At 41.5% G+C, this 24618-nt stretch overlaps 1 protein-coding gene across 1 annotated transcript in view; it reads right to left on the minus strand.

Annotated features, from left to right (window-relative positions):
• Positions 1-1977: 1977 nt before the first annotated feature.
• Col19a1 (collagen type XIX alpha 1 chain) overlaps positions 1978-24618 on the minus strand; it is a 305509-nt gene continuing 282868 nt past the window's right edge. Inside the window, 7 exon segments of the mRNA XM_055608122.1 lie at positions 1978-2105; positions 2230-2307; positions 7789-7917; positions 17543-17609; positions 20132-20302; positions 22674-22718; positions 22856-22891. Of these exon segments, the coding sequence (XP_055464097.1) occupies positions 1978-2105; positions 2230-2307; positions 7789-7917; positions 17543-17609; positions 20132-20302; positions 22674-22718; positions 22856-22891 (654 nt within the window).

Below are 24618 nucleotides of genomic sequence, written 5' to 3' on the forward strand. Positions count from 1 at the left end.
AAAGTCTTAGCTATACAGCAAATTCAAGTAAATTCATATGTGTCAGGTACATTGTAAGTTTTCAGAAAATTCAACAAATTAAAAGCTCAAAATATACATATAGCACCAACTTTTTACCTTATGTACACTTTGGGGGGGTTAGATTACCGTTTGACTATGACGATACATATGCAAGCATTTGCCTATTCTAATTGTGTAAGTTTAAAACACAGCACCATGGCAGGTATTGCATATGAAAGAAAACAAAGGAATAAGCAATTTAAAGTTCAAGACACTGACAATAAATAAAGTAGGACTTGGAAAAAATAAATACACTTGTATCGAAATATACAGCAGAACTTAATACGAAATACCTAAGAAGTTATTTTTATGCACAGCCATGTTGACAGTACCTGGCCAGCAGCTCATCTGTTTGTGATGGAAACCGGTTCAAATCATGGGTGCACTGGAAACCAACTCTGCCTTTTGTCAGGCACGCTTCCCCGGGAAAACTCCATTCGCAGCTTTTCCCACTTTCGGTTGCGTTTCTAAACTCATTGTCTTTTCAATTAACGGACAATAAAGCATCCCTTTGTCCTGTGGGATGTGTGCCGCTCCTTGAGGTGTGGACTCCTAGTTTCTGTGACTGCAGCGCGCTGGTGGCACGTGCTCAGCTTTTAGGGGACCCAGAAGCGAGGTCTCAGCCACGCCCTTGTGCTCAGTATCCTAGGAATTCAGTTGTTTCTCCAAGCAATGAACAAGCAGAGTGGAAAGACACCATCGGGTAATTTAGCTAAGACCGCTGAGGTTTTGCTCCCTTTCAGAGCATCTGTTTCTCTCCCCCAGGGCTGAGGAGTGAACCTGGGACCTTCAGGATTGCTAGGCAAGCACTCCGCCGCTGAGCTAACCCCCAACCCCAGAGTCTCTGGCTTTCCTCTGCTGAGCTGGACCTTTCTGTAGTTTCCGAGAAAACAGTAATCTCCTTGGAAGCACGAGGACTTGAGGTACTCAAAAGGCATTTGCTGACACCCTGCCTTCACTTTCCAAGTGAGGACTCTTCTTTTCCTGTCATTGCAAATCTTGTGCTTAGCTCCGATGGCAGGCCTGGGGAATCACAAAGCCAGAAAAAGATAATGCCAGGCTACGAAAGCTTGCCAAGTACCAAAGAGAGCCTGGTGCCTTCACCACCAAGCACCTCTTCGGGAAAGCCACTTTCTGTTCACCGTCAGAGACTCACTCAAGGGAGCATAGGGTCAAATCGGTTCTTCCTTTTTCATGTAGCGTATGCTCATGCCAAGCGTATGAGTGCTTCAAACTGAGCTCATTCCTAGGAAGTCACGAAATCATTTCAGTAGTTGGCTAGGATGAATTTTGGGGCTCCCTGATAAAGAGGCCCCCACAGTTTGTTTTTTTTTTTAATAAGTTAAAAGCAGATCGCTTATTGCATATTTTTCTGTATAAATAGAATGAATGTAGGACGGTATAAGACTTCTTATAAAAATCAGTCAATAATGCACTATTTCAAACTCAAATGAGCAGAAAGAAAATTCTAAGCAATGGCAATAAATTTAAACGCAAAGAAAATATCAAGGTAAATTAGAAAAAGGAAAATTTGGAAATCAAAGGCTAGTCATGTTGACGAGTTTACAAAGCGTATGTTGTCTGTGTACCAAATCCATCTCGTGTGATTTCTTCTGAAGAACCAGTGATGTGCTCTCTTCTGTTTTTTCCACAGGATACCACCGAGTACAACTCAGGGCCAGAGTAAAGCAAAACATACAGAGCGAGGCTGGGAAACATCTCAAAATAATGAATTCCAGTCACTGTCAGAAGAAGACTCAGACGGTTGCTTTGGACGTCTGCCCTACGTCAGAAAAAAGAAAGGAAGTAAAACAGTCCAAAACCCGTAAGCCTTGAGAACAAGGGGTTGTGAGGCCTGCATGGACAGCTCCGACGGCATGAAGGTCTCTCCAGAAACAACGTCTTCCTCTGCAGTTTTCATTTCCCAGCTGCCTGCTGGTGGGCAGGAGACCCAGGATAGAGACAGTCTTCTGGATTACATCTTCCGCTGGGTCCCGGAGGTCCCTGAGGCCCCGGGGCACCGGGCAAGCCTGGCAAACCCACTGCTGATGAAATAAAACACACTATGAGAGTGCAGCCCGCACGGGGCACTCAGATGAACAGGTCCACAGGGAAGAAAGCGCCTATTTTGATAGGCCTGCATGCCCAGAGAGGTAGCAAACCCATTACCTGAAGATCCAGGGAGACCTGGATTCCCTGGCAGCCCAATTCCAGGTTCACCTCTTTCCCCTTTCTGTCCTCGGTAGCCTGGGTGAGAGGTAAACAAAAGGAGATAAATAAAAGAGGTAAATAAAAAGAGTGTTCAACACTAGCATGCACATGAAAGTACTGTTTTCTGAGTCCTGCTCTTTGGGCTGTTTTGTCATGCATCATGCATTAATATTTATTTCACATTTACTGTGCATTAAACATAAATGTAGGTTGGGTACAATAAATCACAGAAAAGCTGATAACTATGCAGCTAATATATAAAGTTATAACAAACCCAAGCCTTCGATAGGGAGAATTTTTCTTCAAAAAAAAATAATAACAATAAATCTTTAAAAATACATCTTAAGTACTTTGGGAATTTCTCAAATCTCTTATATCCTAACATAGATAAAAGTTATGGTTCTCTACATTTGTAAATTGTCATAGTAAAGCATTTTATGTTGTTATCTTAACTGGCTTGATATTTGGTGATGTTGAAATTATGAGTTGTTTGTTCCTTTTATTTCATTTAATTTGTTATTTATTAACTATTTTATTTAATTAATTATTTATTAACTATTTTATTTGATTATTTATTAACTATTTTATTTAATCTTGTCTCAACAAGACAAAATTCTTTCTATGTCTTTCTTCCCATTTTCTGCACCTAGACGCTGGAATTTCTGCTGAAGTGGGCTCACATACCTACCATAAACGTAAACACACTAAAGGAAGATCTGTAGCGCCAACAGCCCACCATCACAAGCATGGTTTGTTGGAAGCACATGCATCAGCTCTGTCCTTGCAAGGTCCGACATTCTCTATTGTACCCAACCTGGTATTTATCTTTACTGTCTGACAGATGTGAAGTGGGCAATGAATGTGTGGTGGACGAAGAAGCAGCATGAACAGCGTGAACTCAGAAAATAGTTCTAGCTTCTGGGGGCATTGCGTTCATATAGGCATACTCCAACCCCCCTCACACACACATATAATGTGCTCAATTCCCCTTCATCTGCTCCACTGATGGGGTGCTGAGGCCTTCGGCCATTTTGACTCACAGCCATGACCTTCTCTTCCCAAAGGCCCCCCTGCTGACCTTCCTCCTCCTCATCTTCACAGGGTCAGAGCTATCTGTGAATTATCAACTATCCTAAGGACCACTGGATTGAAAACAGAGAGAAAAAAGGTTTTCCTTGATTTAGAAGCTAATGATATCTACACTCTAAAAGCTCAGAAAGAAGAGCAATGACTGCCAGTCTGTCCTATTAAAATTAATGGTGTGTGAGTAGACTAGATCCTCCTCCTCCTCCTCTTTACTTTCTTACTGCTCTTCCTTCTATTAACTCTGCATATGAGTGCTTTCTGAAATGAGTGAGGCCTTTAAGTGTGGCATCCATTTCTCAAGGTTTTCATCAATTCTTCTTTAAAAACGCCAACTGCGTTTTGTAAAAATTCTTCCACCAAACCTCACCCAAGAAGCTGATGTTCATTAGGAAAGGTTGTGATCACTTATATAGTAGAACTCAGCTGGGTTATGTTTTTCAGGTTCATTCCTCTTGAAATGTGGCAATCTGGCCCTATGCTGCAGACCCCTTCCAGGAGTGACAGAACACTGAGGAAGGGTTTCTCTCAGCACAGTGGGAAGGCAACTATCACAGCTCCTCTGAAGAGCTAAAATAAATATTCTATAGAAATGCTTTTGACTCTTGGGAGTCTACAAGGATGGAAACAAAGTGGCTCCCTCAGAATCCTCCCTAATAAGCATTCACTGTCCTTTAAGAAGATTGGGTTATTGGAAGAACATCCACTAGTTTTCATTAGTAAGTCTTCATAGGAAAATGGCCTCCCTTGGGCATATTTCTAATGGCCCCATATCAATCCCCCTGCTTCTACAGTCTCCTGCTTTACAGAATAAGCAGAGGACACTTTATAAGGTCTGATTTTTTTTTTAATCCTTCTTTAAACATGTGAAGATAACAAATGTGATAAAAGGACCCCTTTCGTGGTGCATTTTTCAAATTGCAACTTGATTTAAGCAAAAATGGATTTCTTTCCTGACGGGCATTGTTAAAAACCCATGCATCTTTTAGACAATTCCTAAGAGCATGAGCTATCTTCAGACAGAATTCCCAAGTGGCCAGTGTTCTCTGAGACGTAGCTCGGCAGACACATTCCCTGTCCCTGTCTGTGCTGTGATTTGCGCTTCATCCTTTTGATAAAACTCTATTGTCCTGGGCCACAATGAAGAGGGCTAACCCAGCCAACAGCTTTGAAGATTGACATGGCTGCTTTCTTCCTTCTTTTTAAATTGAAGAGAGAGGAGCACTGGAATCATATATATGGCTTCATCCCCTGAGAACCTCATATTTACTTAGTACCGGAGAAAACCTTCAATTTCTAATGCCTAGCCAGAGAAGAAGCAAAAATCAAACACCAGCGGCTGCCTTCTCATCTGGCTGCTCCTCCTTCTCTCTCACCTCTTTCTCTTAGTCCCCTCCCCCTCTGCTCCCTTTTCCTTCTCCCTTTTCCTTCTCTTCTTTCATGAGATTTCTATGTGGCTTTTTCGGTTGTCAGTACAGTACGACTATAGACAAAATTCTTTAAAAATGAATCTCACTTTTTTTTTTAATTTTTTGCAAATCTTTTTTTTTCTGCTGAATTTCTGGAAAATTTAACATTACAAAGAGCTGAAGTGTCAATCAACAGCTTATGGTCAAGAAATACGCTCTGTTGAAGCCTCAAAGGCCGAGGCAACCACTTGTAAGTGTGTTTGTCGTCAGAAACTCTGGTGGGTCCCGGGTTTTCTCCATTTTAGTAGAGCTTGTCTTAAAGAAAACTGGAAATCATGTGGGGAATACCTTTAAACTGACGCGTCACACCTCACATCTCCATTAGCATTAGTATTCTGTGATGTACAGAGCAGCAGGCTAAACCCCCAGAAATCCCTTGGACAGTGGAAGGTCATCTTTTGATCACTTGGCTCAGGAGCAAATATGAACCTTGTCTTCTAGGACCTCACTAACACTTAAAATTGCCTCTGACTGAGAATCTTCCAGGTGGGCCTTTCCAGCACGTGGGGTGGTGCTGGAGATAGGAGCTTGTGTGGGAAAGGTGACTGCGATCTGAACTCTGTTTTACTAGATCGCTGCAATTTTCCATTTTGTGTGTTCTCTTGGACTACCAAGGTTTGAAGGATCCATCTAAAGTTTTCTCCTGGTATCAACAGGATTTACTCTTCCTGTGTTTTGAGCACCACATCTTCAGATGGCGTTAGAGGTCTTTCCAGTTCTCATACACTCCCGCTTCAGAAGAAAGCTGACAAATAAGAGCTAATAAGCATCTTCAATCAGGTGTGTATATACAACAGGCTGCCTCTGATTCCACACGCTTCCCTTTCCTTCAGCTATGTCAAACTTCCTGACCTAAGAGAAGTGGAAGATGGGACTTTAAGAAAACTACAGTGATCTTGAAGCTGAGCATAGGGGCCAGATCTTATGCTGACTCCCCATTTAGCTTCACGGGAGTTGTGTCTTTCACAGTAATAAGGAGCAGTATGTATGTTTTCTTTTACTGTGAGTTTGAAGGTCAGCAAGAGGGCCTTGAGGTAGTTGCTCCCTCTAGCCTGTCTACTTTGAAACAGGAACTGTACCTGGGAAAGACTCATCAGCGACAAGAACAACCTGGGGAAATAATGATCACTGTAGAGGAGTAAAGCACTGGGACTGGACATTCAACCCCTGACCACAAATCCACACCTGTGCAGAAGTTCCCATCAGTCTTCAGTCAGCAGTTTATGCAATCCCCACCCCTAGCCTCCTGACAGCATGGCCCATTGAGGCAAAATGTTCCTCGTCTTCTGATTACTTGGCTCAGCTTACTAGATCTTTCTCTACTACCTTGCCTTGGACTAATTGACTTGTTTCATGGGTCTCCAATGATGGTAGGCTAACTGCTCTCACTAGCAACCTTCTTCCTTGCTAAGTCTTCAGTAGCCTCTTGCCTTGGAAGTGGTCTCCACGGCTCCCCCATCTTCATACTGACTGCCTCCAAAAGCCCAGAGACAACTGCCAAGGACTCAACTTGAAGTGTCTATGAGAGTAAGCTACCGAGACCACCGTCTCCTCCACGGGCCAGCAAAGCACCAGTGCTGTGTGAGCTTATAGGCTTCAGCCAGAATCTGGAAACCCATTTCTTCTTGACATGGGCCTTGTGGCTAATTCTGGGGGTGGATTTACTAGTGTCTGCTTTTTTATTTTTTTTTTGTCCCCAATCATGTGTTTAGTAATTGTGAATGTGGGAGCAGGAGACGTATCGTCTCTCCTCAAGTGGAGCCCATGCACAGATGGTAATTTAAAATGGATTCTGGAGTAGAATTTAATTCAATCTCAGCAAGGTAAACTTCCCTGGATGCTTAGAAACAACTTTGGTTGTAGCAGAGGTGCCTATGGCTGCAGGTTCTCAAACCTTATTTTTCATGGCTCATACTTGCTGAATTTGATGTTTCTCTTTCAGAATTCACCAACCATCTAAACACAGACTTATCTAGTTAGTTTGCAGATTGCTAATCCTATGTTTACAGAATAGCTGTGCCAGAATAACTGAATCAAGCAAAATTTAAGAGCAATTGTCTTTTCAAGTTGTTATCAGTGGAACACTTTTTTAAAAAGACTGTGGAAGTCATACAAAGTATCTATTAAAGTTCAAAAGTTATTGTAGTTACCTGCCCAAGACATGCTCAAGAATAAGCTATCCAAAAATTCCGGCACAGATGGCACAGAGGATTGCCAGGCCCTACCCCTTTCGTGGGAACTCTTGGCAGCGGTAGTTGCTAGGGTAGAAGGGCTTGTTCTGAATGCACTGTGTGGCCACTCGTGCGTCTTCCATGGCTGTGTCTACACCTGTGCCTGCATTGGTAACACTACCTGAATTAGTGACTTATTTGTTTTTTAAAAAGAGAGAAATTTGGGAGGGTCTACTTTGTGGGGGCATAGGGATACTTGGATGGGAAAATGAGGAGTAGATATGATTATTTTTCACTGTATATAAGACATAATTCTCCGAAATAAAGACAAATTAAGAGATTATGTCTTTACTTTTAAAGTTCCCTTCTATAAAACTCCACAGCATCTTTCTAAACAATAAGGTGTCAGCCCCAAATGACTATTTGTGGCAGAATCTCCTAAGACTTTTTTTTTTCCTTCAGTTTCTTTAAGACTCTCAGATGAGGAGTTTTGCCAGCAGTAAAATGGAGACAGAAACAACTCTAGGATCCTTATATGGCAATGATAACAGAAGCAGACAGCACCGCAGCTGTCGTTACATTGGGTATCATAATAATGAACTTAGAGTAGCAGGCGTATCAGTTTTAAATTTGAAATAGTAATAATTAACATGTATCAATAGGAAATAAAATATAAAAAAGATAGTCCACAACATTTTATACACACAACACATACATGTTTTAATTGCAATGAGCATGTTATAAATATTGAGGATTAAAACACTGGCAAGCACATGTTACATTTGCAGTCTTACCTTGGGGCCCTGGGTCTCCTGGGGGTCCAGGCAACCCATCCTTCCCTGGCGGGCCAGGCCTCCCATGAGCCTGAGCAGACAGCATTGCTGCTGGCAGCTTAAGCTGGGATAGAAACACAGCCATCCGCTCTTCGTTTATGAAAGAAAAAAAAAATACATCCCATAATGGAAGTGTCTTTATGTCAAAGTATTTCCAAACATTTTTACATGAGGTTGAAAAAAAATTCAGTGTCTACTTGAACCATGTGTTATATACCAACTGGTTTGACTGCTGTATTTTGGATAAAATACATAGAATCAACTGTGTGAAGCTGTTTAAGAACAGAAGCAGAAGAGCTGGGTTATGCAGAGGGTCTGGGAACTACCAGCGTTCCTGGAACCCAGCAGCAGAATAGCAAGAAAAGCAAGTTGACTTCCAGTTACGACTCATGGAGAAAACCGTTGGTTCACCGCTTCAAGAGTGAAAGCAAGGTGCTTTCTAGATTCCTTAACACCTCCTTCCACAGTGAGAACCCAGTCCCTGTGATTTGAGTGATCACTACTTTCCTTATGAAAAGAGCATCAAAAGGCAGAACGGACAGTGTGTAGCCAGAAGGAATCAGTCATAAAGGAGCTTTCTAGTTGCTGCTCAGTTGCTGACCCTGGAGGAAGTCCACTGGCAAGGCATAAGTAGTGGGGACACTCAACTGATGCTGTCCTGTGACAGCTATGTTCGGGAACTTGGAGGTGCCGGCCCTTCCGCGGTCAAGTATTAAAATGGCTGCAGCTGGCTGCGGTCCTAGCTGTGACCTTACTCCAGATGGAGAACGGTTGCCTAAGCAACCTGTTAAGTTGCTGACCCACAGAACACGTGGACTAATATAGTCTTCTGATCCGCTAACATGTGTAGGAATTGTATTTTGTTTCAGATGATGTAGGCTGTAGGTGACATTCAGTTACTGAAAAACTGTCATTGGCTTCATCTCACAATTGAAGCTCTACAGTAGGCAAGTAATGTCACAAGTAATTTTTACTTTTAAAGCAAGGAATCCTATAGGCCCTCATTATTATGCACCTTCTGTATTTGCAGTTGGCACGCCATTTATTCAATCAGGTTGTGAGGAGGATGTCTAATTTTGTAAATGGAAAATGCATGCAGCATTACTGCAGATGAGGAACTCCTCTCTGAAGTCCAGTACAGTGACAAAATGTCTCTGCATATCGCTGTGAGCCCAAGAAAACACTGGAATGGAGAAGACAAGTTACAGGAAATGGACACATTATCCATGCTGTTCAGAAGAGCAGGTAAACATAGTCCATGTTTTTGTGAAGCACCAAGTGATACACTTCTTTATGAATTAAGTACTTCCTAACACAGGATGCTTTCTGATGGGCAAATCATAGGCATTGCCATTTATTCATTTAATGGACTGCAATGATGAAAGTTTTCATGCTGGGGCTGGGGAGATGACCCAATGGGTAAGGGTGATTGCTGCACAAGCACATGGACTCAAGTTCAAATCCTCGGCACTCATGTAAAAGCTAAGATTGCTGGTGTGGATCTGTAATCCCAGCGCTGAGGAGGTCAGAGACAGGAAGATCACTGGGCCTCCTAGTGATCCACCTAGCAGGAAAAGCAAAGTCTAGGTTCAGGGAGAGACCATGCCACAAGGGAATAAGATGGAGTGTGCCTCTGTGAGAGCCAATCTCTACCCTGCACCCACACCTGCAACACCCCTCCACACAAAAACGAGAATGAGAAAATTTGTTTGTTAATGACACTTAAAAGAACCACAGAACAAAGAGGTTCAAAGACTGTTAAGTATGAAAATATGAATATGAATTTTCAATTTAAAATTAACTTATCAACAAGGCATATTATTAACTAACTTAACCATGCAGTCTTGATTTTATTTTTAATTACTTTTGTTTTTTTAATTCAAGGTCTCATGCAGTCTGGGCTGGCCTTGAGCTCCTGGCCTTCTAGTTTGTGACTCCACCACATCTGGCTAAATATTTTTTGTAACAGGATTTTGCATTTGGGATTGTAGATTTTGACACCGACTATTCTAGTTCTGGAGTCATGGAATTTAATCATTTAAACTTATCACTTAAGTAAGAAGCCTTATCATGTTTTTGTAGGGACATATATTAAAAGGCAGAGCATCTTCAGCTGGTCTGGAAAAGTCTGAGGTTAGAAATGTGTCAGCTGATGCAAGACATTTCTTGTCATTATTGATTTTGTTGTTATTAATTTCACATAGAGCATTGCTCTGATAAATTTTATCTCAAGAGAATACTCAGTATTTTAATCTGGAATTCATCTGGACAACACCACGAATTCACTTACAAATAAAATCTGCCTCTGGGTCCCTTAAACTTGCTTTGCTTATGTTTTAAATATTGACACTGCAAAAATCTAATATAAGGATGATTAGCTTTAAGCCAGAAAACTAGAAGAGATACAGTCTTGCCATGAAAGAAGAAACATGGCGGTTAATGTTTCTCCCCACCACACAATTTCTTCAGAAAACAAATTATCTTAGTAATGCAAATGATTTCATTCGTAAGACTCGCTCAGAGCTGAAATGGCTCAGCTGGTGATGGTGCTTGGCACTCACCAGGACTGTGTGTGTTTAATCTCTGGGACTCATGTGGTAGAAAAACAGAACTGATTCCTACAAATTTCCTCTGCCCTCCACACATGGCCTCATGTGGCAACACACATAGGTGTGCACATGAACACACACACAAACACACACACACACACACACACACACGCACTAATAAATAAATGTTTTGAAGCATGTTTGCTATCTTAAATGCATAAAGAGAAATATTCATTCTGACTTTTTTTCCCTTAACATATGAAGTAAATTTTTAAGTACTTTGCTTTGGGAGATTTTTAATAATTTTAGCAAAACACAATTATTTTAAACAATTACTTCTAGCAGTAAATGAACTGGCTTTAAGCTACACCAAGCAACAGTCATTTAGCATAAGCTAATTACGTCTTCTGAACCCTAATGCTCTATAATTGAAAATAATAGTTTCCGAGCATCTAAATGAATTGTGAGGGCCTGTATTCTTAATTGCCTTCCCTCTGTTTTCAGGGCTCCTTAGTCATCTAAACGGTTTTTTTTGGCTCTGCTTTCTAATGAGGCAGAAAATTAAAGACTTTAGTAGAAGAGGTGTACATAAACCATTCATATTCCACCTGTCTGGGCAAAATAAGAGACAGTGCTCTGATAGATGTGACTGACTACCTGGTTCCGCAGAGAATGGTCTCACGACGACAATGCAGACATTAATATTAATTAATGGGGTAAGGGACATTCAGGTGCCTCCCAGTCCTCCTCTGACTTCTGTTTCACAAACAGAATTTGTAGCTTAATTTTTTCAAAGAAAAATTAATCTTTTCTCCTAACACCCATCAACAGGTTTAATTGCCCACTTTCTCAGGATAACTTCATCTTATTTTATTTTGACACGCCATTATGGAAGCAATAGTTATATGATTATTTCTCAAGGGAAGTACTCATTACTTCATAATATTGTTATCTCTTAACTTTAAGGTTAAAAATTTCATTTATAAGATAACTAATCTGTTTTGGAAATCACTTTTTGTGTCATTTTCTATGGCTTTCCCACATGTCTTTTAAACACGAAAACTAAAATTGCATGTAGTTTTTCTCCCTGTGGGGTAATGAAATAGTAATTTCTTGTGATCTATAAGTTATTTCCAAGTTTCATTTTAATTTTTAATAACATTGTGGACTCATTTATGTTGTAGTTCATAATGTTAAATTCATTCACAGTCTTTGTAGGCATGTTGCTTTGAAATCTTATGGGTAAAGACAATGCATTTAATATAGGCATCTGCTTTTACTCTTTCATGGATATTTTAAAAACAACCAAGACACTTGTAAAGTCATAAAACTCAACAATGAGGAGACTATAAAAGGAGAAAGGAGTCACAGAATTTTGGAAGCTGAGGATCAGATAGCTGAGGGATATTTGTCTTAGTAAAATCTAGAAAACTGAGACTTCACACAGAGAACAGAAACCCAACCAAATTTAAGATGTAAATTCTAGGGACTCAGAATGGGGAATATAAGTTAACCTCTGGAAGTAGAGGTAAAGGAAAGAAGTTGAAATAAAGTGAGTAGATCGAAAGCTAATGTGTTAAGCAGGCTTAGAAATCTTTCTCTAAATAGCTAGGCAGCTAGTCTTCCCAGCCCCAGCAACAAAGCTTCCATTTCTAAGAAGGGGAGGGTCTGGAGGAGAAAGTGAGGCAATTCTCTTTAAATTAAATAAATTAAACTGCAAAATGAATAAATAAAGGAGAGATAGACCATCTCTGCATTGACAACCCCAGACTTCAGTAAGACTCTAACTTTAATAAGTGGGAAAAAAAAATGAACCTTTAACATACTTAGTGCTGAGCTGACAGACAAGGCAGAAAATTAAAATGCCTCCACACAGAGAATTAAAGGCACTGATATTGAAAGACCTTCACTTAGAATGCCTGGCTAGCTGACCTATGAGGAAAGCATGGTTGGCAAGTTCTGCATTCACTCACAAGTGTCAATTAAGTGTTTGAGAACCCATTCTTCTGTGTGAACAGACAACCACAGGTCACTGGAGAGCAGGGGAATCCTGTATGCTGTGTGCCTGATTCTGTTTGAGTTCCAGACAAACAAAAGTGGCAAATGGGAAAAATGCACCATGTTGTAGAAAATAGTTACTGTATCTCCCATGATGTCTATCTACTGGATGATGTATATATGCACAAATATATACACCTATAAATGTTTTATAATATTAAATAAATATTTATAAACATTCACATTTATAAATATTTTAGTTCTAGACAGGAAAGAGATACTGCCTTTAAATAAGAGAATGGAATAATATATTATACTCATTCATATACATGTATATTAAATATATGTGAAAATGGAGAAAACACAGGTTTCTGAACACTAAAAATCCAAAGGCTGAAGAACCCCAACCTTCCTGTTCTCCCTTAACTGGAAGGCCTGGCTTTGAGGGTTTAAAGAATGGAAAGAGCCTGATAGTTTGTGTACACTACTTCGTAAGTTTTCTTCCATATAGGTGCAAATGCTCAAGTATCATAGGGTGAGATCATAGCAGAATCTATGCTTCTCTGATATGGTAAGCCCCTGACTTATGTGGATCGTATCATTGGCAACTGCTATGCCCTCATAAGGACAAAAGATGCTAAGCTAAGTCTTGTAGACAGCATCCGTCTCTACCCTGTGTGGTCACCTTGCTAGCAAAAAAAAAAAAAAAAAAAAAAAAGTCTTGACATATTGGCTAATCAAAGCAGAAATTAAACTTTAAAGTGAATGCATGCTTGTGGATCGTGATCTGGCTGAAACCCAGCTTTGAGAGCATGGAGAATAGCCTCCCTTCATTTGGGAAGGTGTATTTAGCGTGCTGAAGGATGGGGTAGTGGCTTGGAGGATAGGCCTAGGTGAGACGCCTGTGCCAGTCTAAGGGGATTGATAAGTCCCTGGAGGAGAACTCAAAATGTGGGTCTTGGTGTAGGGTTTCTCAGGAGGGGCCATCTGGATACCTGGGACAGTGGCTCTAGCATACAAGCAGGGTCTCCTGAGGACCACCCTCCTGGGCTCCTGCCGAAAAGGGAGGACCCGTCCTGAGGCTGTGGACATGCAGAAGTGTGTTGAGAGATTGCAGGAGTCTTTGCCATGGTGAAACTGCCAGGCAAACAGGCTGTGGATGGGTGTGACAACCCCAGCACTCAACTGAGCTGTGCTACTGCGCTGAATGAAACTGCTTTAAGACGTGACGATTAATTTCTCCATTTAGAGAGAAAGCCCCGTGGAAAAGGTGAGTGACCTTATAACACTATGATTTGTGAAAATGGAGTTTTGGTGGTTTTTTTTTTTTTTTTTTTTTAATTCTTGAAAAATGGTGTTCAGAAGCCATGGAAAAGGTGACTTCTGAGTGGAAAAAAAAATCAAACAGACTGAATGAAAATGATTTGAGGGCAAATTAGCTTAAGTGCTAAATAACTACACTGTAGGTTTCAGGTGCATTATGTGTGGGAAAAGACTGGTTTACGAGGCTGCTGTCAGGAGAGCTACCACAAGACGGGACATAGTACTTGGAATTGGAGTTTAGAAGTTTTAAGCACTGGGTCTCTTTAGAAGAGTATCTTAAGTAGAGGCTATTGCCTGTCTTTGGATCTTTTCCCCCTAGCTGAGCTGCCTTGTCTGGCCTCAGTGGGAGAGAATGTGCTAAGTCCTGCTGTCACTTGAGGTGCCAGGGTAGGTTGGTACCTCTTGGGGGCCTCCTCTTCTCTGAGGAGGAGAGGGAGAGGGGAGAGTGGGATTGGGAGGAGAGGAGGGAGGGAGGGGGATGGGATCAGGCTGTAAAGTGATTAAATAAATGAACAAATGGAAAAAAGAAACTTGAGGCTAACAGGGTAAACACACTCCCTTGAAGACCCTCGATGAGAGGCAGCAGGAGAGATGGGGGTGAAGCCCGGAGGAGACAAAGGGAAGACTCCATATCTGTCAGCTCCCTGGTGGGGGTGGAGGGGAAACTCAGTGGTGGGGCTGACACCCAAAGGGGAAGGCCACAGGCTTAGAGGGTGTGCTACTTAGAAGGAAGTTGCCAAAACCAATCCTGATTCTCTTGAGGAGCCCCACAGCTGTTCATGGGAATAGCCCGAAGTGGTTGGGTGTGGGCAGCCAGGAGCCACCTTCAGAGGGTAGTTAACTGGGTGGTGTTTCCTGGGCTGAGAACACAGAACAGGATGTCATGGGTCACACTTTTACAGCATGCACTGGACCTACCAAATCAGAGCCTGATGTATCTCTGTTTTTTTTAGTAATAATTTCTGACATCCTATTTTTTTAAGAAAAAAAGGTTTCTTCTCATTTTGCAATTGTGTGTGTATATGTGGAGTGCCACGTGTGAGAGCAGGTTCCCTTAGAGGCAGGAAGAGAGAACCCCATCTCTGGAGCTGGAATTAAAGGAGTTTGTGATCTGCTGGATGCTGGATGTAGAGGCTGGAGACCAAACTTGGGTTCTTTGCAAGAGCACTCCATACCTTTAACCTCTGGTCGTCTCTCCAGCTCCGTTTCTGTGACTACCAGTTGACCTCCAGAAGTCAGCCCAACGACTGAGGTATTAAATACGGTGCTAACAGGAATCTATAAGTAACTGCAATTCAGGATCTTATTTCTGAGATAAAGGGTTATCAATGAGAGCAGCACCTATAGAAATTAAAACTGAGAAGAGAGCTTTAGGCTGCAGTGCAATATATGTGTGTGTGTGTGTGTGTGTGTGTGTGTGTGTGTGTGTATGTATATATCTTGTGGTGTTTTCCTTTGTGTGGTTACAGTCAACTAAAGGTATACATGCTGTGCCAGGACCCGGAGGGCCTGTGTCCAGTACTGGCTTCATGGACATGCCATGTAAATAGTCACTTAGACCTCCATCATCAGAGTGGCCTCACACACAGCTTCATGCTTTGACCGATCTTTTCGTTAACATTTAAAACATTTCTGGAACATTTTCATTTTGTGTTGAGACCTGAAGACTTTGCAGCTGTCCATATCCTGTGCTTTCTGGAGGAGTATGAGAAGTCTTTTTTTCCCTCCTGAGTGCTGAATATTGACAAATGCTTGCTAAGGGCAATAGATGTTTCAGTGGGATAAATTAGCATCTATTCCACGGTGCTTGATTTGAGGGTCATCACACCAAAACAAAAGGAAATTTGCAAAACTGAGTGTAATGTTAAAGCTACAAAAAAAAATACTGGCAGTTCAAAAATAAGTAAGAAATTGTTTTAACAATTCTCATTTAGGGCAAGGTAAGGACAAATAGAGGAAAAACTGTTAAGGAACAACAGGAGTTCATCAACTCATTAAAATATTCGTGTGACTCTTCTCTGTCTCCATTTGGAAACAAGACAATATGCATCCAAACAGTGAGATGTCAGTCTCTAATAGAAATTATTATTTAAGATAATCATTGCTCCATCTGCAGCTGAAAGACTCAGAGTTGAATCAGGGCATTTTGTGTTCTTATTCCTTACAAATTCAGTAACCTGCCTTTGGCTTATGGTGCTTATTAGCAAAAGAGGTAGGAGCCATGAGACCCAGGGCAGGTTTCTCTGCTAAAAAACAGGTAATTCCCAATTTGTGAATCTTACAGTTGAGCGCAATGATGGTGGCTTTAGTGAATCACTGGACAAAGTCATGTGGCATCCTTATGAAGAGATGCAGATCAAATACACTGATTCAGTAAATATATAGTAAAATGATAGATTCATGGATGACTTACGTTAGTAATTTGGAATGAAACCTGCTCCTGGGTTGCCTAGCAACTTAAGATGTCATCTTGTTGCCTGCCAGGTGGCCACACCTGGAAGGTGTGGTTACCTTGCTCCTTAAAAGGGAACAATCTGCCATGTGTTCTCTCTCTTGTCTCTTGCCCCCTCTTGCTCTCCCCTTTCTCCAAAGGGGCGCCCCCCTCTGTCTTTCCCCCCATCATGTCCTGCTCTCCCTTCTCTCTCTCTCTTCATCTCCATCTAATAAACCTCTTTCATATAAAATCTGTTGTATGCCTAATGGTAATTATTTAAATTATCCTCAACAACTCACATATGAGCAGAAGGAATCTGATGACATTTAGAAATGCCTGAGCCTTGATTCAGCTTAAGTCTTAAGCAGCCACACTTTTCTACAACTACTGAATTATTTATTATTATTCTTATAGTGTGTATATATAGTCATGGCAAGTATGTGCAGAGGTCAGAGAACACCGTGTGGGAGTCAGTTCTCTTCTTCCACCAGAGACCCACAGGCTGTCAGGCTTGGCAGCAAGCTCCTTTACCCACTAAGCCATCCTGCTAGTCCAGGTCTTGACTTTTAAATCCAACATTTCCAATAACAACTAGAACAATAGCATGCTTCTACATTTAGAGACGACACAAAGTTGTAAGTGTCAGCCATCTTACCTTCCACAAATAGTCCAAGTGATATGTTCAGGTTGGCCCAAAGTCAGAACATAACACTTGACTTTTATTTTACTTTGGTTTGGTTTATTTACTTGATTTTATTTTTTGGTGCTAGAAGTCAGACCCAGGGACTTAGACACGTGAGGCAAGTGTTCTCCCACCGAAGCCACTTGAAGTTTAACAATAACCAATATAATTCACCCGTTTAACACAAAATGAGAAACTCTTAGCTTTTAAAAACTTTTCAGAGGGAAGAGTCATGCTGTTAACTGATGATTCAAAATGAATTATCAGCAAGCCTTGACTGCTTAGAAAAAGGGTGTGGGGTGTGGCTCAGTTGGTCAAGTTCTCACTAGCATCCATGGAGCCCTAGGTTCCAGTCCCAGAAAGGCATTGATAACCAAGGTATAGTGGTATATTCCTGCAATTCCAGCACTTGCATGGTAAAGGTGGGGACATCTGGAGTTCAGGGCCATCCTCAGGCTACTCAGAGTGTGATGGGTACTGCAATATTTGAAAGACAGATATATGAATAGAAGGTACTTTACCTGTATTGTTCTATAGACAAATAGTGAGGAGAGGAAGTTTAGAGAGAAAAGTTAAAACATATCTGTCAAAAGGAGCTGCCTCTCTGTGAAAGAGGTCTTTGAAGATTGCTTTCACAATTCAAGAATGTCACTGAGGAGATTCCCTACAGTGGGATGGGAAGTGGGAACTGGTGGAAAAAAGTCGGCAGTATTATAAAGCAAATCTAACCTTCAAAAATCCGTAGGACCTCTTGATTGATGTACTTTTTTATTTCTTCAAATGAAACAACATCAGCCTAAAGGAGGAAAAGGAATGTCTATCAAATTAAGGCAGAGCACAAATGGATAAGGAACAAAAATGCTGGGTTTGGGATACTTTTGTTGGTACACATTTGTCAAGCAAGATGCTTCTGGCAGTGCACTGTTTTGGGCAATAAAGACTGTTTGAACCAATGCTAGGGTAAGCTGAAGTTCATAGTTGCTCTACAAGCTGTGGGCTGGGATCATAATCAGTGATGCTAACATTTCTCCTATGAATGGAGACCACGTGGCTAAAGACAATTAGGAGATAATAGTTTCTGTCCCTTCATTTCAGACGGTTAAGTGGCCCAAACAATGTGATGGTGCTAATAACCAACCACAGTCGAATGTGTGCCCACTCCTGGGCACTGGCAAAGTCTACAGCAACTGACACCATGAGCCTTCCAAGGAAGAAAATTCAAAACAGAAACTAGCTTGCAGGATTATCCTACAACATGTTTTTACCCCCTCAGGTTTTATCTGCCTCACACTACTGCAACTTACATATTAACATAAATATGTTAAATGATTTTTAAATAGAAAATTTCTGAGATACCTGGTAGCCACAAGTAGGTAAGCCATTTCAGCTGAATGCTTAATCCCTTGGCAAAAACCTTACCCTTTATAGAAGCTGTGCTTAAATGAAATACTTTGACACTTTCCCAAGGGAGCTAAATAACACTTTTAAGATGGGCCAGCATTTCAAAGTGTCTCGTTACTCTTCTTTGTATTTGTATTTATGTTCTGAGGCTCCATGTATGACAGTGGAGACACCATAGCACACATTAGATGCCCTCCACTGACAATCATACACTTTGAGAAACACATAACAGAGCCAAAAGCCAAGTGGAATGGGACCAGATGAAGGACGTGAAAGATCTGTGGGAAATCTCCATGAGATGTGAAGTTTGATTATGGCATAAATTAGGCAGCTGGTCCTTAATCTGTAAAAGTCCCTGTCTTTGTGAGTTCTCCATCATCCTTCTCCAGAGAGTCCTACATTCTGTTTGCATGTTAAACCTGTATATGTGACGATCATATCCTCTGCTTGTCCAGTCTCAACAATCCATTCACTTAAAATGCAACAAGAGAAAGACAGTACAGTGTGCTCATAAGGTGCTGGTTTCTATTGGTCAGAAGTGTCACCTTGTTTTCAGTGTGCATGGGAGAAATGAACTTGGATAAAAGTCCTGGAAGGGCAGTGGACAGGGGTCTCAGCCCTAAGCAGGAAGTTCTCTGCATTTGATACCTGCTGGCAAAGGGACAAATTAATTTTCTCTAATGGGTATCACTGCACAACCACACTTCAGGGTAGGTCCCATGCTCAAGAGGAGTTGTCCAAGATTAAAAAACAAACAAACAACAACAACAACAACAAAAAAAAAAAAAACAAAAACCAAAAAACCCTCAAAGGTATTTTTGTGGATTTTTTATTTTGTTTGGGCATTTTTTTTTCTTATTGTTTTGTGTTTTTTAATTATTATTATCCTGTTTGTTTTATTGTTTTGTGGTTTGTTTGTTTCGTGATTATTTTTGGCTTTTGATTTTTTATTTTACTTTGTTTTTGAGAGAGAAAAAGCCCATAAAATTGAGTGAGTTGGGTAGGCAGGAAGTGGGAGTTGGGGAGAGGAAATATGATAATGTATATTGTATAATTTCTTTTAATAAAACATGTTATTGAATGAGCAGTCTCATAGTAGAAACCTCAAGTTGCAGGTTTTCTGCAGGCACAGTTTAGCAATGAGGTAAAAATGCCGAAGTAGGAAGGTTGAGGGAAAGCCTCGCTTTTCACTGGTCTGAGGAGAGTATGTCTTTAACTCTCCTCCTTCATCCTAGGATGCACTTTTCTTCCTGTCACAGAAGTTTTCACACTATACTCCTCAGCCAAATGGACTCCCATTATTCTCCCTCAAATATTAGGGAGATAAGGGCTGCTTTCGGTGATCACACTCTTGGCCTAAGGAACTTCTACATCAGGGCAGATTTGCTCGTGTGGCCAGCTGAACAGAGTCCCAGTGTGAAGCAGATGTGTGTGTTTGTGCGAGGAGCAACCACAGACACTTTTGGAGAAGCAGGGTTTGTGGCATGTGTGTGGTACATGCCTATATCCCCAGCACTGGGGAAACTGAGGCCAAAGAATCCTGAGTTGTAGCTCAGTCTGGGCTATCCCACAAGGTCCTGTCTTACGTACCACTCCTCTGCCATTACAGTAGACAACCCCAAACCCATACACAAATCCAAACCAAACAATGGTTTTGGAGTCAGCTAGACCTGGGTTTGGCCCTCTTCATTCTTTAATCTTGATGAAGGCAACTCTCACACTTACAAACAGATGAGGGAAAGGGCCCCATTCTTCCAGTTCGGCTGTGAAGATCTATGATGTAACGGACGTTCAACAGAGCACCTGTCGCTTAACTTTAAATAATGGTGCAGACCGGTTTATTTTATATTTTTAAAAAGGATATCATATATGTGTATATATGATACATGGCCAATATAAGACAGGGGCTCTACTTACCGGGGTGCCAGGGATGCCTGGAGAGCCGGGAGGGCCTTGGTGGCCAGGCGAGCCTATGGAGCCCTTGCTTCCTGGTGGCCCCGCAGGACCTATAGCCCCCTTCATGCCGGTAAGACCTGGTTTTCCACGTTCACCCTGTGGACCTCTGTCTCCTGGGATTCCTTGATCACCCTGTTTGGGGGAAGAAATAAGGGATCACCCTTTCTAGTAATGCATTAGTTGTTATGAGCAAAAGTCCTAGGTCTACTGTGCCATTCATTCACGGACCCTTGGATCAGATACTTCCGCTCTGTACCCAAGCTTGTACCATTAGCATGTGGGAATATTAATGTTAGTGGTATCTCTTAGCTGGGGCAATGTTGAGAGATGAATGCACCCAAGGAAAACGCTTAAAATGACGTCTGACCCTTTGGAATCACTCGGCATGTAGATCCCAGTGGCAACGATAGTTGTCTTCATTCAGTCTAGAAAGATGTCACCTTTGCAAGTCAGCACTCACTGTCACTTCAGGTCAGGGTCTCTTTTGTAGTTATAAAAGGAAATTGCCAACAGGAGCACAGCTCTGAGATTTTTCACCTAGAAAAACTCAAAACCTGTTCTATATCGTAGGGTTACCTTCCAATTTGCATTTTCATCTGGCCCTTATTAGGGCCTTTGGAGTTTCTTCTATAGTCCTGTTTTATATGGGTTTACGTAAGTAATTGGTGATGAAAAACACCTGTCACTCAGGAAATCGAGACAGAAGACCTTTAAGGAAGCCTCTAAGTGACTGGGGGGGGGGGGGGAAGGGCAGCTGTCTTTGAGATGACTTGTTGAAGAGCATATGTGAACCTTAAGACGTTGTTGAATAAGATGTGAGAATTAGCAGTCACAGGACACTAGATGCACTTGAATATGAGCTCAGGTTTTGCAATGCTGCTTTTGTTCAGGTGTCTACACCACGTGTGCCCAGTGGAAGAAGGGTGACCCCCAGGGCAGGTATTTGTTACACATTTTCTGTGTTCAACTATCTGACTCCAGTAAGTGAGGTGTGAGGTGAGTGTGACCGCCTGGTGCTGGAGGCTGCCCCGAATTTATCATACTATGCCCTTATCTGTAATGGTCTGTAAAAACCCCACCTGTATTTGTCTTGATTAAAAAAAATATAATGACAATAAGTGAACAATCATAGGCACTAATGTGATCATGAGGTACAAAAGGAGATACAGCAGCCATGTAGAAAAACAACAACAACAACAACAACAACAGAACAGAAGGCCATCATATCCATGCTACTGTCTTACTGGTATACAGACATCTCAGCTCATGTCTGGAGAAATTTCTGAGATTAAAGAGTATTAACACATTTGGATCTACGATCTGTATTTTATGATCACGTGAAGCCTTAAAATTATGTGAACCCATCACCCAGTGTCATTTCAGGCCTGAGACTGCACATGGCACCTGTCACTATACTTCATGTCTTGCTTTTAATCTACACAGGCCACATGGTGGAGGGAGAGAACGTACTCACATAGGTTGTCCTCTGACCTCCAAAGCATGCTATGGCGCCCGCATGTGTGAGCACGCGCGCACGCGTGCGCACGCACGCACTTTTTTTTTCTTCAAAAGAAAAAGATGTTTTAAAGAAACTGGAGAGAAAATAACTGCTTAGGAAAAAGGGAAGCCGTACACAGTCACTGAGTGCTGTCAGTAGAAAAAAAAAAATGTTTACAAAATACTGTCAATCAAATTTCAAAAGAGTGTATATTTCTTATTGATTATAGGTAAGAGTGAATGAATGAAATATTTCCAAAATATCAAGTGTTTGACCCTGTCTGAGGATGCCTAGAAGACATGTTCTTCTTAAATTTACGTCATCTTGTTTTTCATACTTCATTCCATGTTCATGAAACTGTTAGTAAGTTTCAACCACAGCACCCGCAGCCCGTACCTGCATTTGTACCTTCACATTCAGGTCTTTTCTACATCTCTCCTCCCTCATGGCTTCTGTACTGCACTCAGTGCTCCCTTGGGTCAGTGGTTTTCAGCCAGGGCAGCTTTGCTCCCTAGAGGTACTTAAACGTCTAAAGATGTTTTGGGTGGTGACAGCTGGGGGGGGGGGGGGACAATGCTGCTCCTCCATCAAGGGGACAGAGACCAGCAAAGCTATTAATAGTCTGTAGTGAACAAGACAGCCAGACATCACAAAACATAGCCGCCTCTAAATATCAGTAGCACTGGGCGTGAGAAATCCCTTAACTGGCGAAAAGGATTCGGGTGGTGGTGGTCGTTGGCATGTGTGTCTCAGGAGGGTGGTAGAGGACTTTCCAAATTGAATAGAAAAGTAGACTCAGGTGTGTACAACTAACAGGCACGCCTGCCGCCCAGCGTGCTTAAGTGTGGCATTCTGTGCCTTGAAGAGACTGTGTTTCTTATACACCCTAGCCACTTCACGTTGGGAGAATCAAAGCTGTCTACATGCTTTAGCTATAGAGATAGAAAGCAATAGATCAGTGTATCAGACAGACATGAACAGCGACCACAGCAGGGATATACATACGCGTTCTCCTTTGGGTCCTCTGTCTCCAGGTTTACCCATGATGCCCTGGAAAACAGACATTAACACTAAAAACTACTGCTTGCCAAGATCATTAGTCTAACTGTCCTAAATGGTAGAGCACTTGAGATACACTTACAGAAAATTTAAGAATTCATACTAGTTAAAATGTTATTTTCTCATACCTGAGCACCTGGTAATCCATCTTTTCCATTTATCCCCTAAAAAGACAAAAATAATATTTCTTATATCCCACATCTGCAACAGCCATAATACAAAAATAGAAATGCTGTTACGTATTTCTTCCCATATCTTGGTGAATCAGCATGGCAAAATAGAATATAAAATCAGGACATGTGACCCTGAGTTCAAACTCTGACTACCGTTTCCTGGTTCTATTCACCAGGCCTGGGGATTTGCTTCATCAGAGTAGCATCAGCATCTTCAAGTACACAGAGAAGAATGTGAAAATGAGCAGGAAGAAGAATGTAAGACCGAACTTACAACTAAGGAGTAAGCAAAATGACACAGAAAGTGTGGTATCCACTCAAATAAGCCAAGATGGCTTTTTCTACTTCCTCCTAGGAAGAATGAAGCTTCCCCAAAGCATTGGCTGAGATATGGAGATTTATGTATGTATGTATGTACACACACATATGTGTGTATATATATATATATATATATATATATATATACAGTGTATATATAGTCATTGTACAGTGACTTCTTTGAGAGAGAAAGCCTTCCATCTTGGAGGACAGTTTTTTTAAGCCACAGGATATTTTAAAGGGAGGTGAAACACTCCATCCTGTAGGGAAGCTGGTTAAAACTCAGGATAAACAACTCAAAATCCTTAGGAATTTCCTGAAACTGGTTGTATTCACTACACTCCTTCTTCCCCAAGGTTATATTGGTAGTAAGAGACATCCTCAGAACAGCTGAGCTGCCTGAAATAAACAAGAGAATTGTCCAGAAAAAAGAGGATTCTTCCTGTTGAGCTGCCTGCAAGTTGTGCAGTGAGCTTCAGGCTTCTAGCACTGTGAGCATCATCCATGTTGGAGTCGGCTTTCAGTGATGTGGCCTCATTGCCACTCCTGTCAGTAGCTGCTGACGTACACTCCTGTAAATAATGCCAACTAAACTCTCTTATTTACCAGGTTGCACTTTGCTGCTATCCTCACTTTGGTCTGTCATTGATTGCCTATCTGTGTGAGGCAGAGCACGCACTCACATCTTTCCAGGAGTATTAGCAACACAACGTTCATCTAATAAGTTTCTTCTCAGTAAATGCTGTCGCTTGTTTCTAGGAGGGGTTCCGTAACGTGGCCAGAGTGTACTCCTACTATGAAATGAACTGTCGTCAGGAGAAAAATCATTGTTTTTCAGTGTGAAAAAAAAATAAGAAATGAGAATCTGTAATTGTAGTTTTTGAGACTACTAAGCAGTGGCCTTTTTTTTTTTTTTTCATTACAAAGTTGAAAATTCTGGGACCTTTAAAAGGTATTCTGGAGGTGGCCACAAAGCCAGCCCTGCTTGGAGATTTATAAAACTGACAGAATTTCCTACCAGAGATAGAAGGAAGAAAAGGGCCTAGGGTCAAATCCAATACCTAGAGCCCAGCCGCAGATGTGGCTTTGAGAAGTGATTTGAAGAGAGAGATCAAGGTGAGGGATGTGATTTCCTAGCCAGCAGGCATTGCACGGACATGCTCGCTGAAACCCTGAGAGACTTTTATTGTGCTGGAAAAGACTCCACAAGGACACAGTTGCAGACAGCCACCTGTTCTCACTGCTGTAAATCACACTGACATCTGTCACAGTTGGTAACCCAACCGTAGGCTCAGGACTTCTCTGGAGTACCCTGGGAATTACTGAGAGTACTTTAGCTAAGAATATGTTACCTGAAATGTACAGTTCAAAGAGTTTATTAGCCCCAAGAACACTGGCAA

This window comes from Psammomys obesus, unplaced genomic scaffold (genome assembly GCF_907164565.1).
Source record: "Psammomys obesus unplaced genomic scaffold, mPsaObe1.curated_primary_1811, whole genome shotgun sequence".
Classification (NCBI taxonomy): Eukaryota; Metazoa; Chordata; class Mammalia; order Rodentia; family Muridae; genus Psammomys; species Psammomys obesus.